Source organism: Dromiciops gliroides, chromosome 4 (genome assembly GCF_019393635.1).
Source record: "Dromiciops gliroides isolate mDroGli1 chromosome 4, mDroGli1.pri, whole genome shotgun sequence".
In the NCBI taxonomy this organism is placed as follows: Eukaryota; Metazoa; Chordata; class Mammalia; order Microbiotheria; family Microbiotheriidae; genus Dromiciops; species Dromiciops gliroides.
In genome coordinates, this window is record NC_057864.1 from 450,108,502 (window position 1) to 450,128,830 (window position 20,329).

The 20,329-nt window shown below is 49.2% G+C and overlaps 1 protein-coding gene across 1 annotated transcript; it reads right to left on the bottom strand.

The window, feature by feature from the left end:
• Window positions 1-1,537: 1,537 nt before the first annotated feature.
• Window positions 1,538-20,042, bottom strand: ACP6 (acid phosphatase 6, lysophosphatidic). Its single transcript, XM_043999755.1, has 10 exons — window positions 19,458-20,042; window positions 14,788-14,916; window positions 14,523-14,653; window positions 14,153-14,232; window positions 12,103-12,190; window positions 8,330-8,462; window positions 5,328-5,428; window positions 3,231-3,326; window positions 2,727-2,892; window positions 1,538-1,738 (listed from the first exon to the last, which is right to left on the bottom strand). The coding sequence occupies exons 1-10, from the start codon at window positions 19,674-19,676 to the stop codon at window positions 1,595-1,597; spliced, it is 1,287 nt and encodes a 428-aa protein (XP_043855690.1). The 5' UTR covers window positions 19,677-20,042; the 3' UTR covers window positions 1,538-1,594.
• Window positions 20,043-20,329: the final 287 nt, after the last annotated feature.

A 20,329-nucleotide genomic window follows, 5' to 3' on the forward strand; every position in this document is an offset into this window, starting at 1 on the left:
GCTAAAGGGGAGAAAGGAAAAGAGGGAATTAGAGAGAATATAAATTAAGGGAGGGATTAGTTCTTAGAAAAACATATAAATATATATATATATCTATACACACACACACATGCACATACACACATACACACATAGACATTTTTTCCTTTTGGATATGGTCAATGCTTAACTACATGTTTGTAACATCTGGGAGTGGGTAAGGATGGGAGGGAAAGAAGGCAGATTTTTGCTCATTAAAAAAATGAATTAAAAAAAAGACAACCCCTGCCCTCAAGCAAGTGGGGGGAGGGAGAAGAGAAGGGAATGGTGGTTAAGAGAGGGATAGGTGTCCTGTCTGGACCACTCCTCAAATGGAGGTTCCAGGAAGAATCAACCAATGAAAAAAGGGACCCGCAGTTGAGCCCATGGTGGCACAGTGCTGAGAATCAAGGGTGACTGGTTTGGTCCTTTTCCCAAAATAGAGATAAGATATTAATGGTACTCAAAGAAGGCAGAGATAGTGTCTAAACTTTCTCCCCCATTACCTAGGAGAGATGAGGGGGAACCTAGTCTAGGTCAAAAAGCAAGGGGTCTGGAATCAAATGACTCTAGTCCAAGCGGGTTCAACTATTTAGCCTCCAAGATCTCTTTCAGCCCTCAATCTATGTCCCTATGTATAGTTGTTGAATGTGAAGCTGGTGAATTATTCATACATGTGATCAAGTGACAAATATTCATTGGGGCAAGGCCAGTCCTGCAGACTTAGATCTGGATGGGACCCACTGGAGTCCAAGCCTTTCATTTTACAGATCAGGAAACGGCCCCAGAAAGGTTAAGTGATCTGCCCCAGGTCGCACAACTAGTAAGTGGCTGGCCTGGGGCTTACAGGTTGGTCTCCTTTCCTCCACCCCTACGCACTCCTACAGCTGCCTTGTCGACAGTGGCTCTCTACCCCAATGCCTCCTGGTCCAGTATTCTCTTCAGAGGAATCCTTTCTCATTTTGAAACTCCAAAAATGACTATTTTTGCCATTCTAGCATGCTGGCCACATGTTAATGAACATTATTAGGTCATTGTGACATTGAGGTGACCTTGAATTCTCAAAGTCTACATCGAAAGAGCCCAGAGCAGGTCCAACTAAGCTGGACAGTTCGAGTAAATTTGGTGTTGTGGGGACCTAAGTGAAGGGTGGAGAGCTCCCCAAAAGGGTTTGGGGTTCAACTTGTTTTGGAACTACAGCAACTCCTGCACAGTTTTCTATGAAGTATAGAGGGTTGCAACTTGCATTGGCAGAGGTCCATTCACAACGAAAGTTGAAATCACAGAACCTTAGTATGTTGAAGGAGGATTACCTGGGTACAGGTCCTATCTCCTTACTCAAGTGTAACCTCCATGAAGGCAGGGTTGTATCTTAGCTAGACTCTACATCTCTCCTCACAGTGCTCTACATAGAAGAGACACTCAAAAACGTTTCCTATATTTCACTCATTCACAAGAGAAGCACCTTGGGATTTAATAATCTCTATGATCTCCACTCAAACATACACAGAGCCCCAGATGTTTATGCAAACAGGTCTTTATTTAAAAATCAGCCTCCCACAGGTGTACCATCTGATCACTTGTCATTTCCAATGCCTACATTTGCTGGCTGTGAGCAGAGTGTGGTGTATTCTTCTGGGCTCACAGTGTAAGGTGACAGTGCATTCAAAAACTCTTCCAGGGGACAGAACCCTGCTGCACACCCTTTCACCACTTGTTCCTGTAGGAAAAAGGAAAAAAAAGAACCCAGGAAGAGTACTGAGGCCCATGGAACAGTTGCCACTGGGGATGGCACAGTTTTGAGAGGCTGGCTAACACTCGAGGGTGTGAGGTGTATATAGCAAAGTGGCAAGACAACCATGGAACCACTGATTCAAATATTCTCGAGTGCCTATGCTGTAGGGCCTCAAGATACCCAGATTCATATATGGGCTGGGTTCAATGATGTCCTCTTTCCCCACCCCCGAAGTACTCCCAGTTCCTGGGACACACACTCTGTAACACCCAAAATGCTCCAGAGATTGGCATAATTGCTCCATCACCGGCCAAAGGTCCGGTTACTAGGGCGCCTCCCCGTGGGTCCCATGGGACAGCATGTGTTGCTGTTCCCAGGAGGCACACATACAAGAGGAAGGGCACGCTGGGCCAAGTGTCCTTGAATGAGTTTGTAGCAGAGCTGAGATAGGAACTGGATAGGATAGGGTTAGAGCTAGATGGGACTGTAAAAGCAATTAAGTCGGGGCAGCTAGGTGGCGCAGCAGATAAAGCACTGGCCTTGGATTCAGGAGGACCTGAGTTCAAATTCAGCTTCAGACACTTGACACGTACTAGTTGTGTGACCCTGGGCAAGTCACTTAACCCTCATTGCCCCGCAAAAAAAAAAGGCAATTAAGTCAAGTCCCCTCATTTCTCAGCTTAGAAATGGGGGACCCAGAGAGGTTGGATGACTTGCCTGAAGCCACATAAGCAAGGCAGAGAAAAAGAATTCGAAAACAGGATCTCTGACTCCAGATTCTATACCACATTGCCTCATTCCTTTCCCCAAGCTTTCCCCTATGTGACAAAGTGATACAGTGGGATTCAGGAGCCTGGCTTCACTCTATCTTTGGATGGATTGAATGCACCGTGCAGGGAAGGGGAGTTAGCTACAGCATTCCACCCAGGCCCACAGATTGACTGGCCCCAAGATGCTCCCCAAGAGGACTCACCTTGCCATTGTAAGAGAGTCGAACAAACCAATTCTTGGACTCCTGGTGCTGGTAGAGTTCCATGGTCAGGTCTGCAGCATAGGGGGGCCACTTGTGGTCAAAGATCCCCAGGGTCATCAGGAGGGGCATGAGGGTTACGTCATGGGTGGCGTAGAGATAGAGCTTTCTGTAAGAAAGAGTTTCGGAAGAAACCTCTGATGCTCACGACCTTGGGGACAACCAGGGAAATGGATCTCTGCAGAATTGATCCAGACCCAGGGGAATCCAACCTGATCCAGAGCAAAGGTAATAATGAGGAAAGCCGCCCGCCCAGCAGGCTACCTTGGCCTATTTTAGGGGGACTGGAGGGTTTGGGGTGCTCTTTATTACTGGTTCCTAACAGCTCGGCCTCCATCTTCCACCACTGTGTTCCCAAACTTCTCCTCCTCCCTGATCCACCCACCCCTCTGCCGCCCAGTTTGGGGTCCCAGTATCCCAGAGACACGCCACAACTTTCCTAGATACCTGGTGTTTCTGGGTGGAGTAGATGGGTTCACCACTTGTAGCATGTTGTTCTGTAGGGTGTAGAGGATGGGGCCGACTGACATCTGAAGTCCTTCCCTAGGAAGGAGGCAAGTCCATAATGTACGAGTGCCTGGAGTGCTTAATGTGGTGTGTACATTACCGGGAAATACACAAAGACAGGGCATCAACTTCTTCCAAAAAGCTCATAGCCCCCAAATCAGCCAGGGCCTAGAGACAGACCTGCGTTACTCTCAGCAATGGAAAGGAATGACAGATGCTTTTCCTGTTGGGGGGGAGGGTCCTTCAAAGCAGTGCTGGTTCTAGTCCTGAGATTAAAGAGTGAGTAGGGGGAGAGCTGGGATAGAAGAGGCAGCTCGGGCCGAGAGCCGGGGAAGAGGCGGGAAGTGCAGGAGGAGGGTGCATTGGTCAATGGCTTACTGAGGGCCACACTCAGGGTTAGGGCCATGGAAGTGAGACAGAAGATGATGTAGAGAAATGATACTGGACCTAAATGACCCTGGCTGGGGAGGTTACCCAGAGAAATTGTAAAAAATAATCCTAAGTCAGCGTATGGACAAGCAAGAAGGCAAGCAGCACCCGAGATCCTGGCGAGACTCTGGGAACAATGGACCGTGTGTGATTTCCAAGGTCCTGCCAAGATCACATATTCCAGGCGACGTGGAAATGGGATCCAGATGTGCCAACAGGACGTGGAGTAAAGGCAGGGTCAGGGCGAGAGGGGGAGCCTTTGAGATGGTTCTGGGAGGTGAACAAGTCGAGGACCATGGACAGACAAAGGGAGAAGAGAAAGAAGGGTGACCCGGGCCTGGGAGAGGTGGAAGGGGCACTTCACGAGCAGAGGAGTGTGAGCCAAGGGCAGAGCCCAGCCTGGCAAGTCTGAAACCACCGTTAGTCTTCAGTGACTGGGGCTGGGGAAGCAGAAGGGGACACACTGCTCCCAGAGAGGAGGGAGGGTGTGTGATTGCTGTTATTTTTATGTAACAGACTATGATGCTTCTTGAAACACTAAATCTTATGATTCTCTCCCCATTCGTCTTCCTGCTGCTTTCCTGATGACCCACAGCCTCAGACTCTTTAGTTGGGAAGACCAGTTCATATTATTACTGTCAGAAATAGGAAAATTGCTAACGAGGCCAGCATAGCGGATGACAGACAGGGAGCAATGGGGTAAATCTAATAGGAATAAATGTAAACTCTGATGCTCAGGTTAAAGAAATCAACGGCGCTTTGGATGAAGGAGACACAGCTAGATAGCAGCTCATGGGAAGAGGAGCAGAGGTTTTCAGCACATCGCAGGCTCAAGACGAGTCAACAGCAGGCATGGCCGCCAAAAAGCCAATTAGATATTGGGGTGCACCATCACTGTGTCCATAACTGGAGAAGAGACAGTCTGGTCAGCTCTAGACACCCCGTTTTAGGAAGGACACCGATATTAAGAAGGTGATCAAGACCGTGAGGGGATGTGCACCAGGTGGCCTTCTGAGATCAACCGAAGGAACTGTGGCCGTCTCCCCCAGAGAACAGAAGGCTTGGCAGTGGTGGAGGGATAATCAGACTGTTCTGCTTGGTCCCACAGGGCTGACCAGGGCAGAACTAGGACCAGTGAGCAGAAACAACAGGGACACAGAAGGTGGCTCACTGTAAAGGGAAATGAGCATCATTCCAAAGTGGTCCAGGGCACTTCTGCAGGTAGTGAGTTCCCCACCCCAGAGGTCTTCAGGCAGAGGCTGGAGGACCCCTAGTCAAGGTCCCCCCCTAATTCTGAGTTTCTAAAGGCAGACCCCCATTATGGAGATCCCTGGGGGGTTGCAAGAACACCCACCTTGCCTCTTGGACTTCAAACCAAGAAAAGTGGCTGAGCAGCAGGAGCTGATACACCATTGCTTCCCATCATGCTTGACTCTGCAGGCAACACTCAGGGCTGAAGCCTGGGCATCTGAGGCCTGTGTGTCCTGGCCTGGATGCAGCAGCCTCAGCTTTTCTGCCTGCATAGGGTGCATCTGCTGGGTCACTGATTGAAACTGTCACCCCTCCCTGCCCTCCGGGTCTGAGAAAGCTCAGAGGGGGATGCCTCACCTGTCTCTGCTCCCCAGGATGTAGAGGGCTGTGTCAACAGCTCTCTGCTCAATCATCTGTGTGAATTTCTTTAGCATGGGGCAACTGGGGAGCCCGTGAACCTGAAAAGGCCATGAATGCAGTTAAAAAGGAGTATTTCCTGCCTGGTCTCCAGGCAGAAGGCACCAAATAAAGCCCGTGAAGAAAACCCAAATCCCCTGCCTACAATTCACGGTCCTCCCTCCCTGGGCCCCATGACAACCCTTCCTTCCAACCAGACTGAACACCATGCTATTCCCGAACACACCAAGGGATTGTGAACTCTGCTGCCTTCCCTGGAAATGCCCTCTCCTACCTCCCCCTGCCCGGGTTATGCCTGCATAGTCTGCCGGATAACAGAGACCTCAGGAGCCAGCTAGTCTGACCCGCCTCATCTTAGAGAAGAGGAGCCTAAGTCCCAAGGAGGCCAAGTGAGCTCCCCAAAGACTTAGAGCTATTTTGTATCAGAGGCAGACTTAGAACTCAGGTCCAAAAGGCAGAATCCAATCAATCGATCAATCAGTCAACATGGATTAAGTGACTACTATATGCCAGGCACTGTGCTAAGCACCAAAGGACACCTCAGCGATCCTCTGATCCATCTCTTTTAATTATAGGCAAGGGGAGGGAGCTGAGACACAGAAAGGCTAGGTGTCTTACCAAGAGCTGCACCGCAGGTCCAGGGCGGAACTGAGAGGTCCCAACTCCCAGCCCAGTGCTCTTCACTACCCCATTACCCCTGACAAACAACTGAGCTCAGACACCCAAGGACTCTCCTCCCTCCTCTGAGCACCCAAGTACCTTCCTGGGGCCCGGCCGAGCCCTAGTTATATAGTTGTCTTGGCAGCTATAGGGCCCACGTTCTTTTTTCTTTGAACCCCTCGGGGCATCCCTTCGATAGCTGAGGAATGACTGAATCCACAGATTTTTTCTAAACCTTCCCGGGGAGCCTGCCAGGCAGCTAATTTAATTGTGTAGAATAAATGTTCACCCCTCGCCCACAAGGAGGGGAGAACTATAGAGCCAAGAGAAGCAGGACTCAGTCCCCCATTAGGGAGCCCATGTTTCAGCCAGGGGCCAGGACATGCACAAAGATACCACATATTACTCTGTACTAGAGAAGTGGGAAACAAAGGTCTCTGCATCTGAGGGAGAAGGAGTATAATGGGGGCAGGGGAGGAAACTGGGGATGGCTTCATGGAGGTGGGGAAGGGAGAGGCCAGAAAGATCTGTATTTGGCTCACACCTCTAGAAAAGCCTGGAAGAGAAGTGCTAAGAGCGAGTGACACGGCTTGGGCCGGCAACACAAAAGAGCTTTTGTTGTCCAGTCGTGTCCGATTCTTCGTGACCCCATTGGGGGTGTTCCGGGCAAAGGGCCTGGAAGGTTTGCCATTTCCTTCTCCGGTGGATTGAGGCAAACAGGTTAAGTATCTTGCCAAGGGTCACACAGCTAGTGCTTGAGGCTGGATCTGAACCCAGGTCTTCCCAGCACTCTGTCCATTCACCACACCCCCTCACTACCCTACACACCAGAGCTGGCTGCAAGGAAGCTAGTCTTGCTTCCTTTTGTTAGTTTGATCCAGGTGCCAACTTTGTTTAGGCTCTAAAATGTCTGTACACGGGGGCAGCTAGGTGGTGCAGTGGATAAAGCACCGCCCTGGATTCAGGAGGACCTGAGTTCAAATCCGGATTCAGACATTTGACATTTACTAGCTGTGTGACCCTGGGCAAGTCGCTTAACACTCATTGCCCAGCACACACAAAAAAAGTTTAAAAATAAAAAAATAAAATGTCTGCACACATAGAGTTTGGGTGAGTCGGCTGGGACAGGACTGTAAACTTCTCTACCCCAATCTCTTTAGGAATAATTCCCTTAGGGAAATGGATGCCAAGAAAGAGAGGAATCCTTCCAGTTTCCTATCTGAAAGGATGGGGGCCTTAAAGAAGGGAGGGGCTAGAGCACTGATACAGACCTAGCTAGGCTGGGCCTCCATCCTGAGACCACATGGCTTTTATTACCATTCTAGTTACCATCATCCAGGAAGGACACTGGCTCCTGCCCTACGCCCACACACACCTGGACTAAAGGCCTCTCTCTTCCCTCCCTTTGCCCAAGTAGAGTCATGTAGAGGGCTGTCCTAATGTCAGAAGGCCTGGGCTGCTGGGAATCCTGGCTCCAACACTGACTTTTCAGCACGACCATTTGTAAGCTCCCTTGTAAACTCGGTTCCCACGCGCCTGGTGCCCAGCATATTGTGAACACTGAACAATTGCCTGTTGATTGACTGATGGAGAGCATAAAACATACTTGAGATATAGAATCCGGATGCCCCGGGGCTGTTGTCACTGGTAGGACAGTGCTTATGGCTGTACTGAACCATGGGGTATTTACCTGAGGCTCCCTGTCAAGTCACGGTCAAGCAATAGCTCCAAGCCAGTGCAAGGAAAGACAATGCCAGGAAGCCTGCCCGCTACCTTGGGCAAGTCAACCCCTTAGCCTTTCCAGGCTTTAGTCTCCTTATCTGCAAAGTAGAGATTGGACCGGATGTCTACAGTTTCAGTAAGAAAAGTCAAGTCTGGGACCTGAGCCCCTCCAGGTGTGTGTTCTAGCCTTTCTCCTCAGCACCAAACCAATGTCAGGGGTGCATCTGTCCAGAGGATGGGAAGAACTGGGTGCCCCATTTTAAAAGGGATACCGATCCCCTAAAATGTGTCCGCAAAAAAAAAAAAATAAAGATTGGGAGGTCTTAGAAACCAAATCAAATGTGAGACAGTTGAAGGATTTTCTAAAAACTAGAATTCAAATGGTGCCTTGAAAAGTAGCAAGCCCTCTGTTACCAGAAGTATTTAAGGAGAAACGAGAGGATAGCCCATCAGGGATCCTGTAAAGAAGATCTCTGTGATGGGCGAGGGGATCAACTGGATCCCCTTGAGATTCCTTCCAAAGCAGAGACTTTGTAATTCCAGGGGAAGCCCACACTCACCTTCTCTGCTAACGCATTGTCTAAGAGAAGGAAGAAGTCCACATCTTTGCTCCTGTCTATGCCCATCTCTTCCTGTACCTTTTTCAAATCCTCCGAGATGCCCGGCTGCATGGAGGCCGTCAGCCTCCTGACCCTGTCGAGGAAAAAGAAAGGAGCCATCACACGCCTTCTCCCATGTTACCCACTGAGGGGAAGGAGTGACTGACCATTGTTGGAGTGAATAAGCGAGAATAAGAACCTGGAGAGAAGAGTCAGGAGAATTGGGTCCCCATTCTGGTTCTGCTACTTATTTCCTCGCTACCTCTGGGTCCGTCTACTCAGAGCCTCAGTTTCCTCCTTTGTAACAGGGGGTGGGGGCTGGTGGACCAGGGGAGCTATAAGGTCTATCTCTGGCTCTGGACAGGAGCCAAGGCCACACCAGCCTGGGAGTCAGGACACCTAGCCTTCATTCCTAACTTCCTGGGTGCATTACCTACCCCCTGGGCCTGGGAACCAGGCACACCAAGACTTCCTCCCTATATCAAAGAGTTTCTCCAATACTAAATAACCACATTAATCTTATTTCCTTGTTTGACTGGGAGATCATGTGGATACTGGAGAGACAGTTGACTTAGATTTTGGTAAAGCATTTCATGAGACTTGACCTTATATAAACTTATCTTTTAAAAAATATTAATAACACAGTGACTTATTATTATATTATATAATATTTTATTAATTTACTGCTAGTAATACAGTATTTAGCCTTGCCTAGTTGCAGCAGATTGTAACACCAAGCCCAGACTTGGGCTAAACATGGATGATATAGACAACTTTATGGGATCATAAATGGAATAAGGAAAATTGAATAAAGAGAAGACATTAAACCTATCCTTGATTTTACAAATGCAAGTGGACCATGTTATAGGCACAAGAACTTCTCTTAGTTCATATGAACAATTCCTGATCTATATTCTTTTCCCCAAAAACCAAAGATTTGAAAACTTAGATGTTAAAAAAAGTTCGTCAAATGAAATTGAGTCAGATATATTTTTTCTTCTACCTCTACTCTTGTACAACAAACAGATGGCTAAAAGTGGTGCAGGTGTTTCCGTTTCAGAATCCGTCTCCATTTGCTAATAGAACACTTCTGTGAGGGTGGTGGGTGTCATGGAATGACGACTGTACTTGGAATCACCTGGGTTTGAATGCCAGCTCTACCACTTAAGATCTATGTGTCCTCTGAAAAGGTAGTTAAACTCTCTAAGAGCGTTTTCTAATCAGTAAAATGTGGTTAATAATAATCACATTTTATATTTCTGAGGCTTGTTGTCAGAATGAAATGGGATAGTTTACGTAAAATACTTTGTGCATTTTAAAGTACCAAATAAATGTAAAGTGATTATTAAAAAAAAAAAAAGACTAAATGAGAGGGTTTGGGGAAAACCTTGAGAATCAGTCCGTACAAAGCACTCTACAAGGCAGCAGCATCACCGTCTCCCCTTACACTTGGGTAGCAAAGCGCTTCCACGTCCACAATCTCACGTGATCTTCAAAACAACTGAGGCAGCTGAGGTCATGAGCCCCTTTTCACAGATGAGGGAACTGGGGCTCAAAGAGGGAGGAAGTCACTTCTGCAGGTCCTTTGGCGGCAGGGCCAGGACTAGAACCCAGGTCTCTTGTACCAAGAAACTCTCTCAGCTTTACTGCACTGACTCAGACAAGTCCATAAATAATCCCTGAGGAAGGGTACTGTGGTGGCATGTAAAGAATAATGGGATTCAGGGGCAGCTAGGTGGTGTAGTGGATAAAGCACTGGCCCTGGATTCAGGAGGACCTGAGTTCAAATCCTGCCTCAGACACTTGACACTTACTAGCTGTGTGACTCTAGGCAAGTCACTTAACCCTCACTGCCCTGCAAAAAAAAAAACCCAAAAAACAAAACAAAACAAAAAAACAATAATGGGATTCAGAGGCAGAGGAGGCTGGTTCCAGCCGTGGTTCTAGCATGCAGTAAGGCACAGGGGTATTCAGACTCGGTGCTGGACTTTGGATCAGGAAGCCTTGGGTTCAAATCCCCACCTCAGACACCTGGCAGCCAAGTGTCCCCAGGCCAGTCACTTTACCCATGGAATGAGGGGGTTGGACTTGGCCCCTAAGGGCTCTTCCAGTTCTAAATCTATGATCCTACGTCTGAGCATCTGGGTGACCTTGGGTGCCCTTCCTAAACCTCAGCTTTCTCATCCAATTCAATACTTATTTTAGTTAATGGCAACTACAAGCCAGGCACCATACTCTGCACCAAGGACAGAAAAGGCAAAAATGAAAACGTCCCTACCTTCTGGGTGAGGTGGGAACAATAAGATCGATCTGGGGGCAGCTAGGTGGTGCAGTGGATAGAGCACTGGCCCTGGAGTCAGGAGAACCTGAGTTCAAATCCGGCCTCAGACACTTGACACTTACTAGCTGTGTGACCCTGGGCAAGTCACTTAACCCTCATTGCCTCACCCTCCCTCCCCCCAGAAAAATCAATCTGTCCATCCTGCCTCCTAGGTTCAAATGGGATAAGTGTAAATCAGACCACTTTTTTAACAAAAAAATGAAAAGCAATGTGGTATAATGCACAAAGCACTGGCCTTGGGAGTCAGGAAGAGCTGAATTAAAATCCCAACTCAGATGCTTACCAGCCGGGTGACCCTGGGTAAGTCATTTGACTCCTCTGGGTACCAGTTTCCTTATCTGGAAAAGGAAGGGGCTAGACTCAAGAATGTCCAAACTCCCTTTGAACTCTGGGTCTATGAGCCCATGACTGAATGACCTAAGCTGTTCTTACTCTGTAAAGTTCCCACCGCTTTTAACCTCATAAACACTTTCGACAAGGAGGAAGAGCCACTAGACCATACCACTTTCTACCATGCTAGAAATAAAATGGCCCGAGGTCACCTTTGACTCTTCCCTCCCCTCAGGATCCTTAAGAATTCGGCCGGTGCCCTATCATCTCTGCATCTCTAGGGCCCCGGCACTGGGTGAACATTTAACGTGCTATCAGAATGGAAAACTGACAAAGCATTTGGATTCAAATTCAGCCTCTGTCACTATCTATGGCCAACACTGGCCCGGTCACTTCATTTCTTGAGGCTTCCGTGTCTCTAAGGTCCCTTTCAGCTTGAAGGTTCTATGGTCCCATGATCCTTTTCTGTTTGGTATAAGAAGTTTCTTGGCTCTTGTACTGCTGACTTTAAGGCTATTAGGATCCCTAATCCTCATCGGGTGGGCAACGGTCCCTTTGCAAACTTACTATAGTGAAGTCCCTCAGATGGTCTAAACTTAAGAGATTTTCCACTGCCCCTGATTAGAAAGCCAGCCCTTGTCCACCCAAAGGCTTGAGAAGCCCAACCGTATTTTTATATAATTATATGTACAATTATATGTATGTATGTATAGATATATATATACACACACACACATATGTATATACACTACACAATCCCTATAGGTATGGTTATTTTGATACTTCTATATATGATCCCATACACATACATTTATATGTTAAATATATATAAATAAATATCCAAAAAACATATAAATGACTCTATTTTTTTTTCTGACAATATAAACTCTTTGAAGACGGGGCCTGCTTCATATCTGCAGCATGTAGCACAATGCCTGGCACATGGTAGACATTTTATAAACATCTGCTGATTGATTAGCTGAGACTGGGGATTGCAGCGTTCTCCTGGTAGGGGACATTTCAGAGGTACTCAGAGCACAGGGAGGGAGGGGAGGGCACTCACCTGACCATCTGTCTCAGGGAGTGGCAGTTCTGGTAGTTGGGGTACAGGATTTCAGAGTTGGCTTCATCAGTGAGGATGACGACTGGTCCTGGGGGAACAGGTGGGAGAAGATGTTAGCACCACCTCTTCCCATCTTGCCCAGGTACAGGCAGCGTTCGCATCCATTTGGCAGCCTGCCTCTTGCGGTCTGAGAAACCTCCTTTTCTCCCACGAGGCCTAGGCAGAGGACGACTCCCAGACGAGAGAGGATTGCCTAAATCCCCATCCCACACGGGCACGGCCTCTCCGTGGCAACCTAACCAGAGGAAGGATACCATGCTGCCCAGCACATCTCACCTGCTGTGGGTCACGTGGGGAATTCAACGGCCACAGGCTTTTGGCAAACTGACCAATCACATCCCATGGACTGGAGCAGAGCCCAGAAAGGACGGGCACCACTATGGGAGAAAGAGGCCTGGACTTGGCCAGAGGAAGCTCTTCTACACGCCAGCTCTGCGACTCCCTCTCTGAGCCCCAGGGCTCGCCATGTGTAAAATGTCACGTTACGTCAAGAAGTGCTACACAGACATGCCCGTGAGGGGCAAAATTCAGTCACCAGCTCTTCCTGGTTTCAGGGCATCAGCTGCAGACCCCCCTTGACTCTGTGCTGTCATCACTTTCTCAGTCTCTGCAAGGCCCAACCCATGAACATCAAGCATCGCAAGCATACAAAGTCTACGGAGCCTCATGACCTCCAAAGGGCACATCAGCTTCCTGAGCCAATGAGGGAACCAGAAGTTGTGACTCATTCCAAGTTGGCCACTCTTAGCACAAGGATGTTACACCTTTTTGACACTAGCCACAGTCCAGTCATAGGGTGGACAGGCCCTGCTGTCACAACCAAAGGCTATCCCTTACCACCTTCCAGTCAGTCTGTTCTGGGCAGAGGGAAGGAGGGGAGATGGTGTCGAGGAAGGAAAAGTGGAAGGTACCACTGTTCTACATTACCCAAGCACAAGACTCACTAAATGGAGGGCAACAACATCAAGCCAGAGAAAGGAAGCCCTTTGGGGTCAATAAAAAGGCACTAATGCAGGGGATACCAACAGAATGGCTATAACCACCATCTTGACATTTTGCCTCTCACACTTGCAACTCGGAAAGGGCGCCGCCTCCCCAACACAGAACCTGGCACTCGGTCCACCTTGGGCTGAGGAGGCCTCTGGTGAGAACAATCCCTCCCAGACCCAACAACACCCCCAGTGCTTCTGAGAAGCAGCTCCTCATGTACTGAAAACGAGACTAAATACCTAGTTACATGCTAGAAGCCATTCTCAGGAAGGACATGTCACCTTGAAAGAAAGCATGGTTGGGTTTGGAGTCAGATGTCCTGAGTTTGAGTTCTACCCGTGTGATCTTGGGCAAGTAACTAACTCCACCCTGTCCCTCAATCTCCTTCATTCCTGGTCAAGTTTGTTCAATCATGAGACCTCTGGTATCCTTTTCAGTGCTCAGATTCTATGATGAGCAGCTATGATAGGCAGGTTTACTTCCTAGCCAGGGGGTAACAGTGAATCTGAATCTCAGACCCCAAAATGAAAAGTTCTACCCCTTCTATCACATTTCACCTGAGTTTGAGCTTCATTTCATTATCATGTCATTGACATAAACAACATTCCATGAACTGTCATCCCCAGGGGGAGAATTAAGAGAAGACACTGGCTTCCCTCAGTGGGCCCATCTGGCACACAATTAGGCCCATCCAAGCCCGAGGCAGCCACTGTAGGCCCGATTCTACCCAGGCCAGCTGAGGCATCCCTCCCATCCTCTGCCACCCTTCCCTCACTCAGGCCTGTCCCTTCTGCAGGATGCTCTGAGCACTGAAGACTGAGGTCAGACAACCCTAGCAGGGAAACAGTGCCAAGCAGCACCAAGGGTGCCAGCCAAAGAGCAACGTTCCCTTGGCTCCAAGCACAAGGGAAGGGAAAGGACGTGGAGGCAAAGCAGAGGGTTCTGCAAGCCTGACAAACAAGATGTTTAGCAGCTAAGGGCCTGGGGCTAAGGCTCTAACCTTCTTTCTGGCGTTGGAAAAGTCCAGCGAGCAAACACCGGGTAGACTCCAGATTCCGAAATATATTAGTAGATCGAACACTGAGGGGGAAAAAGCCTTTTAAGAGGAGTGTAAAGCTAGGAAGACCTACTGATTTCCTGGCGGGATGACTCCATTGAGAGAGGCACTCCAGGTCAAATGTCTTCCCTGTGCACTGGTCCTCGCCCGACCATGGATCCCATCACACGTGACCACCAGACATCCTCCCAACGAGGCCACTTCGGAGTAGTTAGGAGATGGCAGTGGATGGTGGGAAGGGGAGATTTAGGGACCAGACCGGGTCTCACAGGCATAAGACCTTCAGGAAGGTACAACTTTACAAGGGACTCACGTGACCTCCAATGGCTTGAACGTTGGGGAGAGAAAGTGAACATCTTCTACGTAGTTCCTTCTCAGCCTCTCTCCCAGGGCAAACATTTGCTGCATTCCCACCTTGGTCAGCTGTCCTGCAAACACGCCACCCTGGTGCAGAGGGAGGATGTGGGGAGAGAGAAGGGAAGAAAGGAAAGAGTGGGAGCCCACTGAGACCTTAGCCAGCACAAAAAGGCCGGGAGCCCGTCAGGCCAGCTGTCCCCGGGCAAGGAAATGTGGCTCACCTTCAATTTGGTCTGTTCGTACTGACTGTCATAAGGAGAGGGAGGTCTTGGTCCACCATCAAGATTAGTTACCACGTAATCAAACAGAGTTTGAGCAGGGATCTCCAACAGAGTGGGGTCCCACTCTACCTGTCATAAGGGAAACCGTGATGCTGTGAAAAGGACACATTTTCCAGGGAACTCCAGGAGAGCAACAGGGACCATGTCATGTTGCTGCAAGCTCCGGGAAGGAGGAGGAGGAGGGGAGCCTGTATAAAGGAAATCTGAGGCACAGACAGGGACTAGGCCAGATCTCCCAGCTAGAACTCACTGCAAAGATGTACTCTGGCCCTGGATGAGCACTGACGGCGAAGCACCCAAGGGAGAGACAGCAGGCAGCATTTCCAGGCAAGCCAAGACTCCAGCCAAGACCTCAACTAGCACCACCCCCATTCCCGGATGGAGAGCACCAATGCTGGGCAGTCCTGCTTTCGGCCTGGATAACAGTCATCAAGGGAAGCGAGCACTGTCACTGCCACCCACACCAAATACTGACCAACTGCCAAGAGAAGGAAATGAGCACTTACTAGGTGCCAGGCACTGTGCTAGATGCCTTGTAGTTTGTTTCAGTCTTGTCTGACTCTCCACGACCCCATTTAGGGTTTTCTTGGCAAAGAAACTAGAAAGATTTTCCATTTCCTTCTCCAGCTCATTTTGCAGATAAGGAAACTGAGGCAAATAGGATGAAATGACTTGCCTAGGGTCACATAACTAGTAAGTGTCTGAGGTCAGATTTGAACTCAGGAAGGGGTGGGGAGAGGGGGCAAAGGCAGCTAGGTAGTACAGTGGATAGCATGCTGGGTCTGGAGTCAGGAAACCTCATCTTCCTGGATTCAGGAAGATCTGGATTCAAATTCAGCCTGACATTAGCAATATGATCCTAGGCTAGTCAATTAGCCCCTACCTACCTTACTTTCCTCAACTATAAGGATAATAGAGCTCCTCCTTTGTTATGAGAATCAGTGGAATAACTTGTTAAGTGCTTAGCTGGATGGTTCAGTAGATAGAGTACTGGACCTGAAGCCAGGAAGACTCTGCTGTACTGCTTGCTACCTGCCATGCCCGGGGAGCTCCAGCTTCTCACCAGGAAAGCAGACTCTAAGGTCCCTCCCAGTTCCAAGCCATGCCCCAATGACACCACTGCTGCCCCACGTCACCTCCCACTCCTCCCCCTTTTCGCTCTTGATCAAGCCTGTAGAACAAGTAACTTTCATCTGTTGCTTCTATTTATTCACCAAACTAAAGGACTAGACGTCTCTCTTTAATCCTCTACACTCTGGTTCCCATCCCTCTTCTCTTAACTGTGACCAAGGACCACCCCCTCCTTGAGAAAGCCAAGATCTTTTCTCTCCCCCACCCTCCTTTCTCCTCTTTGAGGAATCTTTCCTCCCTTGATTACTGTGATGGAACCCCAACCTCATTCTCTTCTGTCTCGGACCAAATCCTCTCCCCCCTCCCCTCAAAGAAGGCCAACAGTTTTTGGACCCCCCGCTTTGTTCTGTGTTCTCCCTACCTCTTGGAGAATGCATCAATTTTTACAGCTTTAACAACCACCTCCATACAGATAACCTCCTTCCCCAAATTCCCATCTCCAAAACTGTCCTCTAACTCCAGCTTCCTCCATTCATTAAAATAGCCGCATTCCCAGCACAGTGCTAAGCACTCCAGGTGATATAAGCATGAATAAGAGGTAACCTTTGGTCCACATGCAACTTAGGAAAGATCCACCCACCTCCTACTAGAGAGATAATAAGACTCAACAGGAGGAATGGAACATTCCTTTCCCCACATGGTCACTCCTGGATTTGTTTTTAACTAAGCATATTTGTTTCAAGGCTTTTGTTTTTGCCTTTTTTTTTTTGAGTGGAGAGGGATATGGAAGGGGGATAAAATTAATTCTGGTTAATTGAAAAAAAAAGGCTATCTAGAAACATAAATTATGCATACCTGAAATATCAAACAAGAAATGAGCTAAATAACCATACTTGTTGGATAGCTCAGTGAAAACAACACTAGATTTGGAGTAGGAGGATGTGGTTCAGAATCCTTGTTCTGTTACTTCCTACCCATGTGAGCTTAGGTAAGTCTTTTTTTTTTTTTTTTTGAAGGGCAATGAGGGTAAAGTGATTTGCCCAGGGTCACACAGCTAGTAAGTGTCAAGTGTCTGAGGCCAGATTTGAACTCAGGTCCTCCTGAATCCCGGGCGGGTGCTTTATCCACTGCGCCACCTAGCTGCCCCCTGCTTTTTTTTTTACTGGAAGGAAAATACTTAAAGAGTTCTGGATATGGCTTTGGAGAGTTTGAGACATTGGAATCCATCTGTCCAGGAGAGGGTGGTATAAAGGATGGCAATCTGGCTCCACAAGCCAGTCAAGGATAGCATGCTTTATTTTTTGGATGCTAGAGCATCCCCATGCTCTGCCTCAGTGCTCAGCTGGGGAGAAAACTCTGAAGCATAAAAACAATACTGAAAAAAAAAAATACTGAAAAGTCGACCAACCCAGAAACATGTCCAAGCCATTTGACTGGGCTTAGAGAACTTCTGGAGGATCCCTAGAAATTGGTCATCACCCAGAGTATCTCAACCCCAACAGGAACACAAGTGTCTCAGCTTCAGGCACATCTCCTCTGATGATGAAAATCCTGGTCATTTATTTGTACAAGGATTTATGGTTTGAAGTATCTTTCACAATAACCTTATGAAGCAGGAAATACAAGTGTTTGTTATCCCCAGTCTGCTGATGAAGAAAATGACTCCTAGAGGTTGCTCTTTGGTCTATAATTATCCAAACAAGCTCTCGATTTTCATAGACATAATGTTGATTTTTAAAATTGCCAATCCTTTAAAAATGTCTCCTTTCTTCAAAACTTTTTTTTTTAATTGAATTGAAAAAAACCTGACTGGTGATTTCATTGTTATAGGGAATTCCCAGGTAAGGAAACTCCCTCCACCACTGTGGGTTGGCACCTTATAGTATTAAAGGTGCTTGGGGGACGTGTGTGTGGGCAGGGGGGCTCTAGAGTTAAATGACTTGTTCAGAATTACACAGCCACTGTGTGTCAGAATCAGGACTTGGACCAAGGTCTGTCCTGTTTCTGAAGCCACCCCAATCCGCCAAGCCACAATGCCTTCTGTTCTTACTTTCTAAAATCAGATCCTATTCATCAATCTTCCAATAAAAAAATCCAAAGTTCTTTTCTGTTCCTATTCTCCTCCTGTAAGTCCAGCATTCCCTCCTTTACTACACTTCCCCCTTGGTTCCCATGTCCCAGTATCTTCAAGGCTTTTCTACCTACCTGGCTGCTGCTCTTCTTACTCTGCTCCCACCCCTTAAACAGAAGGGGATTCACCTAGACTCAGTCACTTGAGTTTCATACAGAGATTTAGTTACAGTTTTGGAGGATCTCCAGCTATCCTCCTTCAGACCTTGACTGAATTTCTAACTTTTCTGGATCTCTCTCCATGGGGAAACCCCACTGCAACCTCAAACTCATCAATTTCAAAACTGGGCAGCCTACCCTTGTCCCTTCCTCACCTTATTTAGACGAGTATCATCTGGTCACTGCAAGCTTATAACTTTAGAGTAATTTTATAATCTTCCTCCCCTTCGCGCTCATCAGTTGCCAAATCCCATCAGTTCTGGCTCTGCAATACCTAAAGCATTCATCCTCATTCCTTTTCGCTTCCACCATATATACTGCCTCATCTTTTCCTCACCTGGAGAAGCCTCTTTATTATTTCCTTCTCCAATCTTTTCTTCACACTGATGTCTGAATGAATAATCCACCTTTCTAATGCACCTCCCCCACCCCCAACAATTAGACTCCTTTCTTCATGGCCCAACTGGAAGACACCATGTCCTCTAAGATGCCTGACATCTTCCCACCCAACCCTCCTGCAAAAGTCCTCTCTCTATCTACAGAGGACTCACAGCAATCTTGGACCTCTCCATCAGTTATTCAGTCGTGTTCTTATCTGACATGGACTTCTTTAAACTAGGAGTTCATTTAATGGCGGGGTCCATCTCTTATCTACCTTTGCATCCCAGTACCTGGGGTTAGTGCTTTGTGCATCTTGGGACCACAGGATCCTTGACCCAGAGTTGGAAAGGGGCTTGCAAAGCCCTTGAATCCAACTCTTTCACTTTACAGTCGAGGAAACTGAGGCCCAAGGAAGTCGTACGTGTCCTGCCCAAGATCACCTGGGTTGTAAACATCAGAGGTGGGATTGGAATCTAGTTTTTTCCCCCCATTTTGCCACACTGATTCCCCTGGACACTTTAAAACACTATTTGCTGACTTGAATTAAACTGGGTAGAAAATGGAAAGCAAGGTAGGGGTGGGGATGGGGTGAGACAGGGATGCAGACAAGTTTAGCCAGGACGTTCTTGGCCTGCAAGTTCAGCGAGGCGACCTCTATCACCTCCTTGGCAAATACCGCTTAAGTCCACAATCCTCAGGTCACTGGAATCTGCCCAGTGTCCCGGAGCCAAGCACGCACAGACGTGCAAAGGCGAGCGCTTGTCAGGCGCACCTGGACGCCCGGGATGGCCGGCAGTGGGAGGAAACCGAAGGCTTCTGCGAGTGAGTGGTCCCCGGCCGGCCCCCTCCCCTTTTCCCCACCCCCTTACCTGCTGCTCCGGCGGGAGCTGCTTGAGGGGGGTCCGCGCTCCGTGGCGGAACACCACCTGCACCATCTTCAGCTGCAGCTGCTTGGGGTCAGCGACGGGCGGCCCCCGATCGGCGCGCAGCTCGGCCTGGGCCACCTTGCGCTGGTGAAGGCAATAGGCCAGCGAGGTCAGGACGCCCACGGGCGCCCAGACGCGCATGCTGAAGAGCCTGGGGAGCATGGTATCCGAGCCCCGAGGGAGCGCCGCGGTCCACGGGGCAGGGGCAGGCTGGAGAGCGCGGGGCCCACGCCGCGGGGCTCAGCGGCCACCAGCAGCGGCGGGGTCGGTGGCTCGGGCGAACGCCGGCATTCAGCCCGAGGACCCCCGCTGCGGACACGCTGTCCTCGGGGGACCGGCGACTGAGCCGCCGCGGGCGCGCCGGGCGGCGTACGCTCCCAGGGCCGGTCCTCAGCCGTCCAGATGCCTTGGTGCCCCCGCGCCCGACGGCGGCCAGCGGAGACCCCGAGAGCGCGGACTCTGAGCGCACCCAAAGCCACTCAGCGGGATAGCCACTCGGCTCCCGGGACAGCCCTCCCTAATTGGAGAGCGCCCACGCCCACGCCAATGAACCGGCGGGGCGGGAGCGGCCCACGCACGGCCCGATGGGAGATGGAGTCCCAAAGCAGGGCCGAAATCAGAAACTCCTGCAGCGGGATGAACTGCAACTCCCAGCAGGAAGCGCGCTCAGCGGGAGCCCTCCACGCGGAGGTTCTACCCCGCCCCCCCCCCCAGCCCATGCTTGGCTCCTCCCCTCTTGTTTGTCCTATGGGACATCACTCTTTACAACCCCCTTTCCCCACTCCCCCGCCCCCTTTCGCTTGTAGCTTCTGTCC

Bases quoted from the DNA above. Each gene is read 5' to 3' on its own strand.
- ACP6 (XM_043999755.1), bottom strand. From the start codon at position 19,676: ATGCTCCCCAGGCTCTTCAGCATGCGCGTCTGGGCGCCCGTGGGCGTC. The intron at 3,327-5,327 runs GTGAGGCATCCC...CCTCCTTCCTAG, and splicing joins ATCCTGGGGAGCAGAGACAG to GGAAGGACTTCAGATGTCAG. The intron at 2,893-3,230 runs GTATCTAGGAAA...TCTTTCTTACAG, and splicing joins ACTCCACCCAGAAACACCAG to AAAGCTCTATCTCTACGCCA.